This window comes from Onychostoma macrolepis, chromosome 11, assembly GCF_012432095.1.
Source record: "Onychostoma macrolepis isolate SWU-2019 chromosome 11, ASM1243209v1, whole genome shotgun sequence".
NCBI classification, from domain to species: domain Eukaryota; kingdom Metazoa; phylum Chordata; class Actinopteri; order Cypriniformes; family Cyprinidae; genus Onychostoma; species Onychostoma macrolepis.
The window spans coordinates 5,102,765-5,120,558 of record NC_081165.1 but is presented as its reverse complement, the minus strand read 5'-3'; the positions used below and the strand labels follow the sequence as shown (position 1 = coordinate 5,120,558).

Genomic DNA, 17,794 nt, shown 5'->3' with positions numbered 1-17,794 from the left:
TTCGTTTCATTGATGCAGGACCTCCAGAAAATATAGTATACATTACATATCCGCTAAATTCACTCAGTTTTATTTCCAGGTTGACGTGAGGCAGTCAGATGAGCCTAAATGCCAGGGGACTCTCGAGCAAGGCTGTCCAAACCGGTTCCTGGAGTTTAGCTTAAACCCCAATTAAATGCAACTGATCAAGATAATGGACTTCAGGCTCACTAGAAACTTCCAGGCAAGTGTGCTGGAGCTAAAATCTGGAGGACGTTGACCCTCAGAGAGCAGGATTGGACACCAGAGTCCTAGAACACCAGCAGCAGACAGGCACTGATTCATTTAGAAGATAACACAATATAGGAGCATTTTCACTTGTAGTCTCAGCTATAGCGACCCTATACTGCCACTCTATTCTTCAGCCCACATTCCCACAGTGGACAAAATAATTGCACATTCTGAAACATGTTGATCGTGCAAGCTCACACAGAGACATTCATTTGAGTAGATTCTCTGTAACATTAATGAATGCAAGTCACTTCAACACTTTATTGTTTGATTAAATACACTTATAGTACAAATACATTTATATAAACATGGGTAGCACTCTAGTAAGAATCACAGCAAGAAGCCTGTAAAATAAAAACACATTAGAACAAACCAAGTTTTTCCAAGATTAGCATCAGTGCACATACATACCTAAAATATGGCGTCTATCAAATTGCCAAGTTAGATGAGCTCTGTTCCTCTCAGAGATCTGAGATTGCAGGAACCTGACTAGATCCCTGCCGGACCATTTCCCTCCACGAGCGCTGAAGCTCCTCTGAAGTGTTTGGGTGAGGTGACCTCCCTGAAGACACCAGAGAGCCCTCAGGAGCGGCCGACAGGTTAATAGGACTCCATGTGGACTCCAAACATGACTTTGGGCTCTCAACTACGGCCTTCACAAAGGACACTTCCCACGACGGGTGAGTGGTGGTCAAATCGACGCAGGACAGGTCCAGCGAGCTGGCCAGGACGGGTTTCTGAAACCTGACTCTCTCGTAGGGTGTGGAGGACTTGCCTTCCACTGGACTGCCCAGAGCGGTGCTCAGACTGCTGCCTGGAGAGAGGACGTTCTTGTAGAGGGCAACTAAAGGTGATAAAAGGCTTGTGGAGTAGTTCAGACATGCTGCAACAGCAGGGTTGGGCTCTGGATACTCCAGCACAATGCCTTTGTTTGGTCTGAGGAAGCCATCGGCTGAAACCGCTGATAAAGACAGACTCTGGTCCGTGCAAAAGCCTCTGTCGAAGTCGGACAGTGATGGGCCCTCATAGCTCCTGGTCAGCTCTACAAAATAAGCAGGGTTTAGAATTTACCATAGAACAAGGTTTTGTTAGATTTCATTTAAAAGGTAAATTAATTTATATGTATGTATTAGCACTTCACCAGGTCTGTCACGTCCTGCGTCCATTAGGAAAGCGTGGCGTTAATTAGACTCGGCTTGCATTTATAGCTGTGCTTGATTACCAGTAGCTCTCCAACTACAGGCTCACATGGAAAATCTGACCTTTTTATTTAATATCGCGTTTATCAGATAATAAAATAATTTCGTTCTCTTTAGTGAAGTTAAATTAAAATATTTTCAATAGCTGAACACGTCCAAATACACGATCTCTGAACATCTTTATAATGCAGTAAAAGGTAAATAATGAGAAACAGAAATTATGCGAGAAACTTACTTCTTTCTAACATGCATATTTATGTTTTGGACAACATGTTTCGATTTTAAACAAATATCAGTGATTTATAAATTAATCTAGAAAGTATTCAAAAACGAACAGTAATATTTCCCTGATATATTATGGCCATTTTAAAATATATTAACAATCTTTTTTTGTGAAATGTGTTATATATGTTAAAAATGCATTATTATTACTACTGCACACATTTGTTTTTACGGAAGCGCTTCTATGTGTTTACGCGCGCGCACGTACTGCCTCTGGGGCTCAGGGGGACGCGCACGCAGCGTGTTTCCGCTGACGTCACTCGCGGGAATGGCTGAGAAAAAGAAGCGCGAGATAGAAACTTGGGCGCGCAGCAATACATGTTTATCTGGCGGGTCGCGGTGCGCTTTTTAATGAAAGCGTTTGCTTTATTTGATCGACCATCTCATTAACATCACAGATGTTTTTGCGCTTGTATGCTGTATGCACAGTGTCCTCGTAAAGTCTGTTTTATTGGTGCATTTTAAGCAAACTTTCGGGAAATGTCTTGGTGGGCGCGCGGGTAAGTACATAAAGAATATTATTCTCGTATGTTTCATGTGAAAGTATAATCTAATTTCACTTTAGGACAAGAAAACGATCACATCTGATGCATTCACCATAATGTTTGCGTTTGCAGAGATTGTTGACATTAAGTTTGTGAATGATGCTTTGAACCCCGCCTAATATTAAAAACACAAAGAGCTCAAACTCACGGCACCCGTTCAGTTTAAACACTATACAGACGAATTTAAATACACACTGTGTTTACAATGTTATTAGCTAATCCAAATCATTTCAATGTGATGCATACCTCAGTTGTTGTTTTTTACCTATATTTATTCATGTTGATGATATGCATTGAAGCAATAGCCAGATATGCTAGTGGATCGAGGTGATACTGTACATTACGCAAAACACAACTGTGCATGCTTGAGAGCGTCTGGAATGATTTAATTAGCACTGATTTTTCATCTAGTTTTGATGGTCATTGTCTAGCAAACACAAGGCCAGATGTAAACACAAACGGTGTCAGTGCACCATCAGCACATTGTTGCCAGAGTTTGCTGATCTGTAGTCAGTGTTGTTTTCCCCAACCCTAAACATGAAGTGTGTGTGTGTGTGTGTGTGTGTGTGTGTGAACAGTGAGGATGAGGACGAGGCCATGTGTCAGGACACAGACTCTGATGTGGCTGATCAGAAGGATTGTGGGAAAGTGAAAGTGAAGTGGACCCAAGAGGAGGTATGCTGCTGTAAACAAGGCCATTGCTCAAGCTGGAGGTCTTATATCTCTCAAACCTTATGCAGTGGGGATTTGTTTGAAATTCTACAAAAATAAAGATTTTGCTCATGTGATGTGAAATGTAGACACAAACCTTAAGATTATTCTTGATCAAAAATGGGAGCTCATAAAATATGGCAAACAGAAGCACAAACATGCTCTCTTTGTGTGTTGATCAATGCTCATGTGACTAAATAATAAAATTATCCTTTGTGCATCATATAAAGCGTATCCAAACGTATGAAGGTTTTGTTTGCATAAACCTGACAAAATTGGGAAAATAAATGCACCGTTTTACTGTTGCATGGTATCCAGAAGATATTTGTCAAACATCAAAGATGATATATGCATTTATTTCTTGGCTTTGTGTTTTCCAGGATGATAAGCTGCGGAAATTGGTGCAGAACGTTGGACCAAATGATTGGAAATACATCTCTGGCTTTTTACCCGTAAGTGTGTTTACATCAATAATGCGTTCAGAGAGCTCACGTGAGAGATCGCTTGTTTAGTTTAATGCTGTTGCGTGTCTCCACATTTAAATGTCTGCGGTGGTCTGCTTTAACAGCGGCAGCTTTGTTGTTGTCTTTACAGAATCGGTCAGAGCATCAGTGTCAGCATCGCTGGTTCAAAGTTTTGGATCCTGATCTCGTCAAAGGACCCTGGACGAAGGAGGAGGATGAGAAGGTACAGATGTACAGACAAAACAGCTAAAAAAAAGTGTTCACCAAAGAGTCTTTTAATCAAAAGTGTGGTTTCCAAGCTGGGAGATGTATGGAAATTAGTCAAATGTGAAGTCACAAAAATTGCTATGGTTTATTTTCTACATGCATGTTTCCAATTTCTCATTTTGTTTTGTGTAAGTGACATATCATATTGCCTTGTGATTTCTACAATGTGGAAATCACGGACAGGATAGCGAAATCTAATCATAAGAATTTACTGTATAATGCTGAATGTTTCACAATTTGTAGAATTTTGGATGAATAAATTAAACGTCGGGCTGCTCACTAAATAAAATTGTGATATTAGACAAGTGCTTGTGAAATTAAACCTCAAAAAAAGAAAGAAAGAAAAAGCTATTTAAATATGAAGCCTGTATGTTTCTGTGTGATTAAGCAGTGTTTTTTCCACTACACATACTCAAAATTATTACTTTTTTCAAGGAATATCACAATTTTTCTTCCATGATTTAATTTAAACTATGCTTTTTACAAAAATTGAATTTAACCATTAAAATGCAATCCAATAATTTTTAAATGGGGAGAGAAAAAACAAAAACAGAAATTCAGAAAAATTGAAACCGGAAAAACTGAATTTGAAAGAAAAAAAAAATAGAATGGATTTCATAGTGTCTTACGGTTGCTGCAGCGGTTTCTTAACCAGTGATCGTGAACAATCAGAGCGGTCTGAGAATGTGTCGGTGAGACAGTGTGTGTGAAGTCTGTGTGTTGTGTGTCCAGGTGATTGAGCTCGTGAAGAAGTACGGCAACAAGCAGTGGGCGATGGTGGCCAAGCACCTGAAGGGCCGTCTTGGGAAGCAGTGCAGAGAGCGCTGGCACAACCACCTCAATCCAGACGTCAAGAAGTCTTCCTGGACTCCAGAGGAAGATCTCATCATCTACAAGGCTCACTGTGTGCTGGGCAACCGCTGGGCTGAGATCGCCAAACTGCTTCCTGGAAGGTGAACACCGTGTAGATCTTAGGAATGAAAGATCGTCTGAACGAGTACCTGGTTACCTGGCGTAGTTGGGCTGGTTTAGGCTCTTGATTCAGAATCAGCTGAATGTACCGGCGTGCAGGGGTCTGGAAGCTCCTGCTGAAAATATTTTAAAATGCTTTATTTTAAAACATGTTGACTAGGGATGTAACAGTATTATTAATATCATGATAGCAAAACTGTCTCGATATTATCGTGGTCACATGACGATATGAAACGTTTTAAAAATATATTTAAACTTCTTATTCTAACATAAAAGGTCTTTTAAAGTTGTGTTTTGAGCCATTATGGTTTGGCACAGTATCTGTCAAACGAACTCACAATGTGGCTTGATCCCTTCATCAAGTCTGGTTTCGCTGCATGTTTTAAAGCGAAGCGCACACACTGTTCACGCGATCAGCTGATCCGGTGTTTTCCGCGTCTCAGAACGGCTCTGTTCACACTGAATGAATGCAGTGAACTCGTTTATTTCACGTGCTGTGCGTTTAGGAACGCAACGGCCACCAGTTAAGCTTTATTGTCGCGGCAGATTACAGCATTTCACTAGATGTGTGAGACGTGTTTTTGTAACCATGTTTTCACTGAAGCTGGAGTTTTCCTTCAAAATAAAGGCTGTGCTGCATGAATTGCTGACAGCTAGCGGTTTAAATGCAGTCCAAATTCAAAATATCTCTTTCAACTGTAGAAATGAATAAAGAAGTATTGGAATTTGCCTATTGTAGTGTAAAGAAAAAATAGTATACCTATGAAATATTCATTTTCATTTATTTTACAGTGCAGTTTTACAATGCATGGTTATTACTGTCATTGTTGTTATATTCTAATATGTTTGGCTTCCTGAAACACCGGTGTGAATGTCAATTCAAGTCAACTCACTTTTTCCTGTCTTGAATCTTCTTAGGAACATGGGATGGAGCTCTTAATTTTGAACTTTCGAAGTACATTAGATAGAATAATTTAACTTTAAAATGTACATAATTTTCATTATTTTCCAAATCTTAATTTCCTTCTTTTTTTTTTTTTTTTAATATCGCAATAAATATTGTACCGTGGACTTCGAGATATTATCGTGTCATGAGATTTTGACATCGTTACATCCCTAATGTTGACACACGTCTGATTGGTACGGAAGCTTGTTTCACGGAATTTTAAAAAACTTGCAACTTTATATCTCACAATTGACCTTTTTTCTCTTTTTATATCCCGCAATTCAGAATTATTTTCTTAGATATACACTTGCAATTACGAGATATAAATATATCACAGTTCTGATCTGGCAGTTGTGCGCTTCTATAGACTGGTGTACTGTGAAGTTGAGAGGATTTATTTGTTTTTTTCCAGAACGGACAATGCTGTGAAAAACCACTGGAACTCCACTATCAAGCGTAAAGTCGAGACGGGTTATTACGCCGGCGTGGACACGACGCTTCATGTGCTGCAGCAGACGGAGACTGAGGAGCTGGTGTCTGAGGACAGCGCTCAGCGGCAGGTACTTCTGCAGGCTTTGAGTGCACTGCAGCGGCTGGGAGGCTCGTGGATCAACTGTTGATTTGTGTTTAGGTGGAGTTCTGCTGTGATGGAGCCAGCGAGGGATTACCAGGCGAGGTCCCGAAGAGGGTATAACGGAAACTCTAATGATCTTAATTGCAAAGTCTATTACACGAAGTCAGCGTGAAGCCTGCTTTTGACATCCTGATCAGGACCGGTTTTTGTGTTTTGTGTTTTCTGCGTTACTGTCCAGAGGCTCTGCACCACCGCAGCTGAATCTACTGTGAGAAACACTGGGACGAGTGTAGTCTAATTCCCAAATGAATAACTTCTTTGAGCAGATTCTGTATGATATTTCAGTTTTTAGTTTTATGATTAAAGATCTGTAGTTTCAAAACATATAATGCAATGCAATACAATGATGAAACACTCGTCAACATCCTGATGGATGATATCTGATACATTTGAACATGAATTTTCTAAAAAAACAATGTCTGGATGATCAAGTAGGCTAAAGTTGCTTCAGTCAAGTAAATGTTCACCTTGAAATATTGCTAATAACATCAATGTTATTCTTATGTTTGCTTTGTAAAAATCAGTAAAGATTTGACAGCAAGACATTTGTACAGTTACGCTAAAAAGCCTTTTACTTTAAAGTGTAAACCATCAATCAGATGACAGAAGTTGAGATTGTGTGCAACAGGTTTTTCAGCCAAGTTTTGATCATGTTGATAATTTAGAGTCTTTAGAAATCTGCATATTAAATATGACACAGCAGGTTTTATAGGGTTAAAGCCTGTGATCGCAGTGTTTGGTTGTTTATATGAAGATGTGTGGTTGAGATACAGTTTTAAAACCTGTGTCTTTAATAAATAATCATATGTGTTCGTGTTTTGCATACTTGTGTGTTACAGGATCCAGACTCACATGAGAAAGTCACCTCTGCTCCACAAAAAACTGCGTCTCCCAAGACCCCGAAAGCTCCAGCGACCCCCAAAAGTGAAGCGGGAGACTCTAATGTGTCCACGTGGGTGATGGACAGCTCCGGGTTCCTCTCTCCCTCAGCGGCCCCCACGCTAAAGGAGGTGATGGAGCTGATGGATGGGGTGAGTTCAGCCTTCAAAACAACAGATACCGTCTAATTACCATCAAATATGTTATACCTTGTGTATATATTATAATTGCTACGAATAGTAATTAAAAACAGCCGTTACCTTACTCTGTAATTTGATGAAGTGAATTAATTGGTCAGAGATGATTGTTACTACTATCTGCGGATGTCGTAGATGAGGTTAGGATAACGTAGTAGGGATGCACCGATATGAAAATTTTGGCCGATACCGATAATTCTTTATAAATGAAAGCCGATAACCCATATGATGAACAATTAGCATTTATCGGCAGATACCGATATACCGTGCATCCCTATAACGTAGCATAGATCAGTAATGTTTCACAGCAAATGCATAATAGCATCATTTCCCAGCAAAGATGTTTAGAGGTCAATGAGAAAATTGTGATGCTCCGAATAAACAATCTTGGCTGAAACCAAAGATTACGGCTCAGAAACACAGAACATTTTAAATGCTCTCCCATTACTTTTATCAGTAAAATAGCTTTGTTACTGAAAAGCTCACAGCGTCACTATTAGTTTGGAGGCACAGGTAATCACAATCACAATCTCTCTCTCTGTCTGTCTTGATAGTGAATTCATATTCATTCAAATAAATGTTAACTTACCATTATATTGTATTTCACACAAATGCTAGATATAACAACCCCTAGACAAAATAACTAACGAAAATGGCTTGTTTTTACTTGTCAGTGTTTTTTTTTTTTTTTTCTCTGACAAACATTTTATTGAATTGAAATATTTGTACTGCTTTGAGAAAAGTGTTCTTGTGTTGGTACCAATGAAAAGTTTTTTCATATATTTAATCCAAATTCAGTTTTAGAGGTTTTTAGGAAAACTGGGTCTTAAACCTCTTTAGATTTTATTTAATTTTTTTAATAATTTTAATATATACTTCTCACCATAAAATTAGTCAAAAAAAAAAAACGGCATTAAAAACAAACCAATCTAGATTGACTATCTCTCACATATAGGCTCCAACAATTTTAAAATAGTGTCAAAAAAGTGTCAGTGACTTCAAACACTATCCCAAACAGATCTTGCTTTTTTGACACGCACTAAACACAATGCCCTCAAAATAACTCCTAATAAATAACTTATTCACAAATATGCATTGTAAGTATTTAAATTCTCACTAATTGTGCTTGTACTGTGTAAACTAAATTAGCAATTTTGACCGCAGTATGTACGTTCTAGAAGTCATGCCCGTTGATTTCTTTGCATCCAATCAGACATAGATATTTTCTGAATCGCCTGGAGATTTCAGTGCGTCTCTTGAATGCATCCATGTTGTCGAGGCCTGATGGAGGCTGACGATAATGCTTTCATCCTCAAGGATCTCGAGGGCTGGTGTACGATGTCGGACTTCGAGCTGCCGGAGGAGAGCCAGAGCTCGGAGCTGCTGCAGTTTCGTCTGGAGGGCAGCACCCTGCAGGAGCTCAGCAAGGGCAGCAAAGGGGAGCTGATCCCCATCTCACCCGGCGGGGCGACCCCTCCGTCCATCCTGAGCCGCCGCAGCCGCCGCCGCATCGCCCTTTCCCCAGACCCCAACGACTCCATGACCCCCAAGAGCACGCCGGTCAAAATCCTGCCTTTCTCTCCTTCACAGGTACCGCAGACACGTTTCACATCACTGACGTATTTTTGCCTTATTATTAATGTCCAGATCCACCAGTTAGCACTAGGGGTCGACTGATATATTGGCTGATTTTTGGCAGTTTTTTTCAATAATCGGCATTGGGCAATGATTTGGAAGTAGGACTTTTATTTTAATGGCACAATATATGACAAAATAAGTTTGCCTTTTTATTCATATTTTCAACAGTTTCTTTTTGTGAAGCATTCAGCAATACGTTTACAGCCAAAACCAAGAAGTTGCCATCTAAATTATTTATTTTTTAAATCAGGTTAAAAATTTTTAAATGTAATTTAATTTGAAATGATTGTAATGCAAAATTAATATAAATATCACCAGCAGTTATGCATGTTTTTACTATCTTTAAATTATATGTTGTCTTATCAGCTTATCAGCCATCAGTCACCCTTCTCTCTAAGATATCAGAAATGACATCAGCCATCTTTTTCCAGCTAATTTTAACCCTAAAAAGGGCAGAACCATAAAGAGATGTCAGAAAATTTATTTAATGCTATTTTCCATCTTATTGGGACTCACATAATACAATTTCATGATTTTTTTTTTTTTTTTTTTAAACTTGACTCTTATTTTTTAATTTAATGTTTGTATCCCCCAGGATACGTCGCCCCTTTTAGGGTTAACAAGATGCATCATAATCATCAGATATTTCATCATGTTGCTGATGATATAACTGTCACGTTCTTTACAGAATGACTATATCATGGAAACGTTTAATTTATTATGATTCACTGTTGTCACATTGTTTTCATTGACTTCTTTTCGAGCAAGTTGTTGACCGTTCTGCTTTGTTTTGTTTTGAGCAGCTGAATGTGACACTATCTGCTTGTGCACAGCAAACACACACACTCGCAAATCCTTAGAGAGAAACCATTGAACACCTTTGATTCAGAAAGGCTTCACAATGGTAGCTGTGCTCATTTACTGTAAAATGGTTCTGAGTTTTAATATTATTTTTCTGTTTTACAGTTCCTTAATATGTGGACCAAGCAAGACACGCTGGACCTGGAGAATCCTTCCCTGACGTCGACTCCTGTTTGCAGCCAGAAGGCCATCGTCACCACACCCCTGCACCGCGACAAAACCCCGCTCACGCAGAAGGAGAACTCCCTGTGCGTCTCAGCCTTCACAGAGCTTTATTCAGATCATTTGAGTTCAAAGGTCACTGCTAAACTCTTATTTTGCCCTCCTGTAGGTTTATCACACCTAATCACAAATCTGACCTGGATACGACTCCCCGGACCCCCACTCCATTCAAAAACGCCTTGGAGAAATACGGCCCTCTGCGGCCCCTGGTGAGGATTTTCCTCGTTATTATCACGTTTAAACTAGCTTATATCTCACATACAGCTCACTGATGCCTGACCTCCTGTTTGATATTCTAGTTTTGATACTGTGAATTGAAAAAACAAGAGGTTTTGTGTCTCTTTTGGTTCTCTTAAGCCTCAGACTCCAAATTTGGAGGAAGACCTTAAAGAAGTGTTGCGCAGTGAAGCAGGAATTGAGCTGATAGTAGAAGATGAAACTCCTATAGAGAAGAAACGCAAACAAGTGGTAAGAAGAATGAGCAGTTTCTAGATTCTTACTGCCTCAAGCTCCCTTGTTAGCATTAATACATCTCTTAACTGATAAGAGGTTTGCATTGAGGTTCTAGGGTGTTTCATGACACAAAATGCACTTGTCATAATAAGTCAATACCAATTTTGATACCATGACAAAAATGAATCAAATTTTTTCACGTTTTCTTTTCTTCATTTGCTTCTCAGAAGCAGAAGTCATATCTGGGCCAACGTCTATAGTGGTGAATGGGAGACAACAGCAAATATCATTTTTGTGATCTCTTTGCTTAAATGGCAAAAGGAAAAAAAAAATACATCAATCAATCAATAATAATTTTATTCCGGTGCTCACAAACAACTTTTCACAAAATAAATAAAAATACATAGTTACTGAAAAAGGTGTAGGCCGAACCCTTGCTTATTATCCCTACCCTTTATACATAGTTAACTGATGAGCGACACTTTTCACTAAGTTAAATAATACAAAATAAACAATATTACAAAAACATTTCCCAAAGTGTACAAACATAATTCAAAACAAACATAACAAAAATACACATTCCAGCTATTACTTTAATATCTTAACAATACATTCACAATTTATTGATACTGAGTCATATAATTATTTATCACCTTATTTTTATACATTTTCTTAAATTTGCAAAGTAAATTACATACTTTTATTTCCTTATCGCACTTATTCCATAAATGTACCCCTTTGACAGATAAACGCCTACTTTTTACATTACTTCTTGCCCTTACTTTTTTAAACATGTACAATCCTCTTAGATTATACTGACTTTCTCTTATTTTGAACGGCCTCTGAATACAATTTGGATTTAAATTATTATGAACTTTGTACATTAACTGTGATGTATATAAATCAACTAAATCTACAACTTTTGATGCATGTAAATTAATAAACAATTTGTTTGTTGGTTCATAATCAACCCTTTTAACAATCTAATAGCTTTCTTTTGTAACATATATTGAATTTAAATTGGATTTATATGTATGACCCCACACCTCCACACAATAAGTAATGTATGGAACTATGAGCGCACAATACAATATATATATATATATATATATAGTTTTTTCATTCAAAATGTTTTATTCTATTTAATATTGCAATGAATTTGGACATCTATGTTTTTACATGATTTATATGTGATTTCCAACATAATTTTATGATCAATTATAACACCCAAACATTTTTCCTACACTTTCTATTTCCTCATTATTAATCTTTAATTTCACTTTGTTACTTTGTCGATTACTAAATATTATAAACTTTGTTTTACTTAAATTCAGTCAAAGTCTGTTATCATCAAACCATTTTTGAAACCATCAGTTGTATTTCCACTGTATTCAGAAGCTGTTCCAAATTTTTCCCGAACAATATACATTTGTATCATCAGCAAACAGAACCATTTTTAATGCTTTAGACACTTTACAAATATCATTTATATACAGTACAAACAACTTGGGGCCTAGCACCGAACCTTGCGGAACACCACAAATAACTTTTATTAAATCTGATTTAACATTATTTATTTGTACAAATTGATATCTGTCATCGAGGTAACTTTTTATCCAAGCAAAAGCTTTTCCTCTTATACCATATCTCTCCAGTTTCATCATTAATAATCCATAATCGATAGTGTCAAAAGCTTTTTTTTAAATCTAGGAACACCCCCACAGTATATTCATTATTATCCATTGAAGAAGAAATCTGTTCTACCAGTTCCATTGAGGTCGACCTGTTTGTTCTAAAACCATACTGATGATCATTTTGTGTTTGTCTATAAAATTATCAAGCATGCACAAATATTTTCTCTAAAATTTTTGAGAACTGGGAAAGAAGAGAAATTGATCTGTAGTTGGAAAAACAGTGCCGATCTCCACTTTTAAAAATAGGAATAACTTTAGCTGTTTTCATATTACTTGGGGATATTCCTGTTAAAAAGGACTGATTACAAATGTGTGTAAATGGTTTTACTATATATTCTATAATATTTCTTATTAACGACATGTCAATATCATTACAATCAGTGGAATATTTATTCTTACAGTCATTTCCTTTTTGTCAACTCCCCTTATAAACATTGAATAATCATTTCTGGAAATATTAATTTCTTCTATCCTAGTTCTTTGCTTCACGATCACTTTTGCTAAATTTCTCCCTATATTTACAAAATACTCATTAAATTCATTGACAATGTCATTCATTTTATTTCTGCTTAATTTATCATCATTAACAAAATAATTTGGGTAATCTACTTTTCCGGTATTCTTTTAAATTATACTATTAAGTACTTTCCATGTTGTTTGTATGTTATTCTTATGCTTGTCCAATAACTTCTTATAATAGTCCTTTTTACTAAATCTTATAATACTTATTCATTTATTTTTATATTACTTATTTATTTTCCGATTGTATAGTTCTAGTTGCTATAAATTTCCTATATAATGCATGCTTTCTCTATTCCTTTAGTAATCCATGGTTTATCCTCATTTTTTTGCTTCTTTACAGTCCTCTTAAACAGTGTTTTTCATATTTTTGGATTAATATGGACAAAAAAGCATCATAAGCACTATTAGGATCTTTACTTGCATAAACATCGCTCCAATTTTGATTCTTTAAGTCCTCACTGAGAGCAGCCATGATTTCTGGTGTTCTATATCGAATTAATTTAAAACTATTTATACTACTTACTTTTGTTTTATCAAATAATCTTTGAAAGATTGCAAAAACTGGAAGATGATCAATCATATCAAATCCTCCTACTATTTTTCCTTCAATTTCGTTTGTATATATATTGTCTATTAATGTAGCAGTATCTTTAGTTATTCTACTAGGTTTTGTAATCGCAGGAAATAGACCTTTACTGTATAGTGTGTCGGTAAAATCTGTTATTCTCTTATTTCCATTTGGATTCAACAAATCAATATTGAAATCTCCACATATAATTTGTACCTTGTTCTCATTCCATTTATCGAGCATACCAAATAATTTATTCATAAAGGTATCCGTACAAGTTCCTGGTGATCTATGCACACAACTGATAATTATATTTTTAGATCTTTCAATATCTATTTCTATAGTTACACATTCCAAAAGATTTTCTATAGTCACTGACATACTTTTGATCAATTTAATTACATCTTAACGCTGTGTCAACATACAAAGCAACTCCTCCTCCTTTCTTATTAACTCTGTTTACCATAAACAAATTTTTATATATATATATATATATATATATGCTGTCAAACAATTTATCACATCCAAAATAAGTTTTTGTTTACATAATGTATATTTATGTATATATAAATATACACACACATGCATGTATATATTTCAGAAAAATGTTATGTTTATATAAAATATATATTTATAATATAAATTATATGAATATAAATATAGACATGTAAATATTTTCAAAATATACTGTATGTGTGTGTGTGTATTATATATACAGAAATATACACAGAACACACACATTATGCAAACAAAAACTTATTTTGGATGACATGCTTTTCTTTAAAAAGTTAAATATTTTCTTATACAAATAAATTAAAACATTTATCTCCAAGTAAACACAAGAACTTAGTTAATGCACAAATTAATAGAGAAATAACGTGTTGTTGTTTTTTGTGCTTGATGGACCATGCATCATATCAGATCAGATTTTTCACCTTTCCTTTTAAATGTTTATTAATTTATTGACCAATTTATTTTAATTTTATTTATTATTATTTATTTATTTATTGAAAACATAAAATGCTGACATGGCATAAAACATCCAAATACATAAAATAAATGCCAGGTTTATTTGCCAGGTGCGGTTATATTGAATTATTTGTGTCTCTTCTAACAGTACCGGCCGCCGATGAAGAAAGTGCGTAAATCTCTGGCTCTGGATGTCATTGACTGCAGTGAGTCTGTTGCTGCACGAATGCAGCAAATTAAACGCACAGTCAAAACAAGTCAGAAGGTACAGAAACCGGCCCGATGGTGTTGCGTTTGCCCAGTCACTGAATCACTGAACGGATTTAAAGCTTGTTTTGTGTTTTGAAACTCCAGGCTCAAGTCGCGCGGTCGCTCCCTCTTGTGACCTGTTGTGATGTGAAAAAGGAAGAGAATGTGTTGGATCAAGGATTTATTCTTGGCCCGAATGAGAGCGGGCTGCCCACTAAACCTGTGCCTTCCACGCTGCAACAGAGCCCTCCACCTGTAAGTGCTGTTAGATCAGACGACATGTTTACGAAACATAATTCACCACGTTTACAAATTATATGCAGTCATAATAGATTATCACAACACAGCAAGTATGTTTCGTTTTTATTTTATTTTTTTCTCAGTTCATAACTGTTAAGTGTTTTATTATGCAAAACACTGATGATTTGGTCAATTGGATGCTCCGCAGTGAATGGGTGCCGCCAGAATGAGAGTCCAAACAGCTGATAAAAACATCACAATAATCCACAGCACTCCAGTCCATCAGTTAACATCTGGAGAAGACAAAAGCTGAAACTAATCCACCATTAAGATGTTTTAAGTGGGTGGATTTTGATGTGAGAGACAAAAGGAGATGGACTTTTTCACTGGAGGAAGTGTTATTATGGATTATGGACCGAAGCCAAATTGAAATTAAACAATTTCTTACAAACACATAGATTTTCACTTTAGAAAATGATAACTAATGGACTGGAGTGGTGTGGATTATTGTGATGTTTTTATCAGCTGTTTGGACTCTCATTCTGACGGCACCCATTCACTGCAGAGCATCCATTGCTGAGACACTGATGCAGAGACACATTTCTACAAACCTGATGAAGAAACAAACTCATCTACAGCTTGGATGTTCCTTTAAATAAGAAGTGTTTATTTCACTAGACAAAAATAGGCATTACCATATGGTTATTTAATTTAAATAATTTCACTGTTAAATTTCCAGCAACAATAATTAAATCCTGATACACACTGTAACCATGATTAAAAAAAAAAAAAGTCCATGAAAAAAAAAAAAAAAAAAAATAGTTGCCTAATAATGAATTTTTTCTGCTAGATGTCTCCAGCCTGGGAAACTGTAGTCTGTGGACGGACGAAAGACCAGCTGATCATGACAGAGAAAGCAAGGCGGTACCTTCGCTCTTTAAAATCTCACGCACCAAACCGAGCGCTCATACTTTCCTGATCCCTCGCCGAGTCCCAGTGCAGCTTCTGGATATTTTTCTACAAAGCATAATGTGTAAAATTTGTGTTGATTTAAAAAAAAAAATGTAAATGTTATGTAGAATATGAAACCAATTACTGTTCCAGAATAGACACTTTACTGCTGATAATGCTCTTGTCCTGTTTTCTGTGGCATATTAGCAGAATACCATCTGACTTCATTTGACCCTGTATAATAAGTGTGTTGCTATTTTGTTTTATTTATGTATTATTGTCCACCTGTTTTTGATGTGGCAAACATGCCAAGCCGAGTAAATGATCAGGTTGCTGTTCAGGAATCTCAGTATGGTTTTATATTCTGTTCTGCGTATCTGTAAGGATAACTAGACCTCTGCTAGACTCGGCTCATGTGATGTACGAGCTGTATATACAGTCTGTGCATTAAAAAAAGAAATAGGTGGACATTTTTCCTGGCTTGAAGTGTTACACATCTTGAAGTTTTGTAAAATAACATTAAGGACCTCAGGCTAAGGCTTTAATTCAGTGTGCATAGAAATTATTTTATTATTTTTTTTTTTGAAAAGGAGCTATTGTATGTAAAACAGCGTGATGGTAACATTTAGACCATGTATTTCTGTGTAACTAGCATATTCAAAAATAATCGTCTTTAAATTTCAGGAAAATTGAAATCGTTAATTACCTTGTCTTTTGGTAAAAGCTGTATGTTACTGGTATTTAAAGTTGAGATGGATGTAAGGTTGTGTTCAGAACTGATGACGTGCAGTGACAGTATTGCGCTGAATCAGATGGAAATAACTGAGCTTGTAACACATTGCAGTAGTTATAGCATTTAAATAGAGGCTACGTTTTTGTTATTTTATGTGGGGTTGTGTTGATGAGTTTTTCCCAAGGAACATAAATGAACTTACCAAAAGGTCAGATGTGCTCTTTTTCTATACCGTGAACAGATGCTTGATGTCCCAGAGTAGTCTTATTGCTTTTCTTGGTTAAATAGAAATAGCAACCAGTGTGTTACAGAAAGGTGCTTAACTGTGTGACTGCTGCACATGGTGAAATGGCAGAAGCCAGTGTTTCTCATTTTTCGAGAAAGGCTCGTTTCACTGAAAGACAAAATAAAATGAGTCAGAATGGGAGAGAGTCTAAACTCGCACCATTCGGTTATTGCTGGGTGTTACGTCGTATGATAACAGCAGTGTAACTGTCCAAAGGTCAGTTTGTTTTCAGTGTTCACAGTCATTCATCTCAAACCACCTTTCATACATTTGAGTCTTTTTTTTTTCACATTACAGCAGAGGGTAGCTCATGAACTGGAAAGTCAGATTTGATCACGATTGTCTCTCAGTAAGACTTATTCAAGATTTCTCAGTCGACCGTCCCTGTCATTAATGCACTGCAACATGCTTTAAAGAGGCCTATATTTGAGCAGTTGATAAACACACATGAACTTACAGACTCTTTTTCAGATCATAAAAAACACTATTTATTACATCTACAATTAAAAGAAAAATATCATAAATCGTTGCACATCTCTGTCAGTCACAGCTGACATCAAATAAGTGATGCAAATGAATCCGCTTATAACCTGATGTGGAGTTGCCATAAGACATGATTTCAGCCTCAACTAAATCTCACACCAAACAACAAGAAAAGGCAATAATTTGGATTAAAATATGCATTTTCATGCATCATAAATTCCATAACAGTAGCTGTAAAGGGATCTTAAAGAGTTCTTTACATTAGGCCCTAAATAATCCAATTCTTGTGAAGAGATACATATATGAGATACTTTATATGATAAACAGATTTAATTTAGGCTTCTCAACAATGATCAACACACACAATCATTGTTTTTGTTCACAAGCTTCTGTGTTTACCAGGTGTGATGTTCTCTATGTATGTGGATGTGAAACATCACAATAAGTGAAATAAGAGTCCATAATCCATAAAAACGTTCCCTCAAACCCAATCTTTCATATTTGCCCAGTCTATAGAGCTCGTGCGCCTGAAGCTATTCTACCTATATACAGATTATTG

The 17,794-nt window shown here is 36.4% G+C and overlaps 2 protein-coding genes across 3 annotated transcripts; one reads left to right on the top strand and one right to left on the bottom strand.

The window, feature by feature from the left end:
- Positions 1-38: 38 nt before the first annotated feature.
- Positions 39-1,551, bottom strand: si:ch73-303b9.1 (uncharacterized). The gene is made up of 3 exons (XM_058792297.1): positions 1,412-1,551; positions 682-1,312; positions 39-614 (listed from the first exon to the last, which is right to left on the bottom strand). Exons 1-2 carry the CDS (start codon positions 1,434-1,436, stop codon positions 732-734), a joined length of 606 nt encoding a protein of 201 aa, XP_058648280.1. The 5' UTR covers positions 1,437-1,551; the 3' UTR covers positions 39-614; positions 682-731.
- On the top strand, positions 1,528-17,007 carry mybl2b (v-myb avian myeloblastosis viral oncogene homolog-like 2b). 2 transcript variants are annotated; one of them, XM_058792296.1, is made up of 15 exons: positions 1,528-1,666; positions 2,875-2,971; positions 3,388-3,459; positions 3,602-3,694; positions 4,471-4,691; positions 6,069-6,216; positions 6,288-6,344; positions 7,130-7,321; positions 8,684-8,956; positions 9,971-10,113; positions 10,197-10,296; positions 10,445-10,555; positions 14,442-14,558; positions 14,648-14,797; positions 15,633-17,007. In XM_058792296.1, exons 2-15 carry the CDS (start codon positions 2,894-2,896, stop codon positions 15,759-15,761), a joined length of 1,884 nt encoding a protein of 627 aa, XP_058648279.1. In that variant the 5' UTR covers positions 1,528-1,666; positions 2,875-2,893; the 3' UTR covers positions 15,762-17,007. The 2 variants fall into 2 exon arrangements, with proteins under 2 accessions (XP_058648279.1, XP_058648278.1); XM_058792295.1 differs by lacking the exon at positions 1,528-1,666 and adding an exon at positions 1,991-2,251 and having other exon boundaries at positions 15,633-17,005.
- Positions 17,008-17,794: the final 787 nt, after the last annotated feature.

Excerpts from the sequence above, each read along its gene's own strand:
- mybl2b (XM_058792295.1), top strand. The coding sequence starts at position 2,232 with ATGTCTTGGTGGGCGCGCGG. Across the intron at positions 8,957-9,970 it reads TGCCTTTCTCTCCTTCACAG|TTCCTTAATATGTGGACCAA; the intron begins GTACCGCAGACA and ends TCTGTTTTACAG. Across the intron at positions 14,798-15,632 it reads TGCAACAGAGCCCTCCACCT|ATGTCTCCAGCCTGGGAAAC; the intron begins GTAAGTGCTGTT and ends TTTTTCTGCTAG.
- si:ch73-303b9.1 (XM_058792297.1), bottom strand. The coding sequence starts at position 1,436 with ATGGACGCAGGACGTGACAGACCTG. Across the intron at positions 1,313-1,411 it reads CGCAGGACGTGACAGACCTG|AGCTGACCAGGAGCTATGAG; the intron begins GTGAAGTGCTAA and ends CTTATTTTGTAG.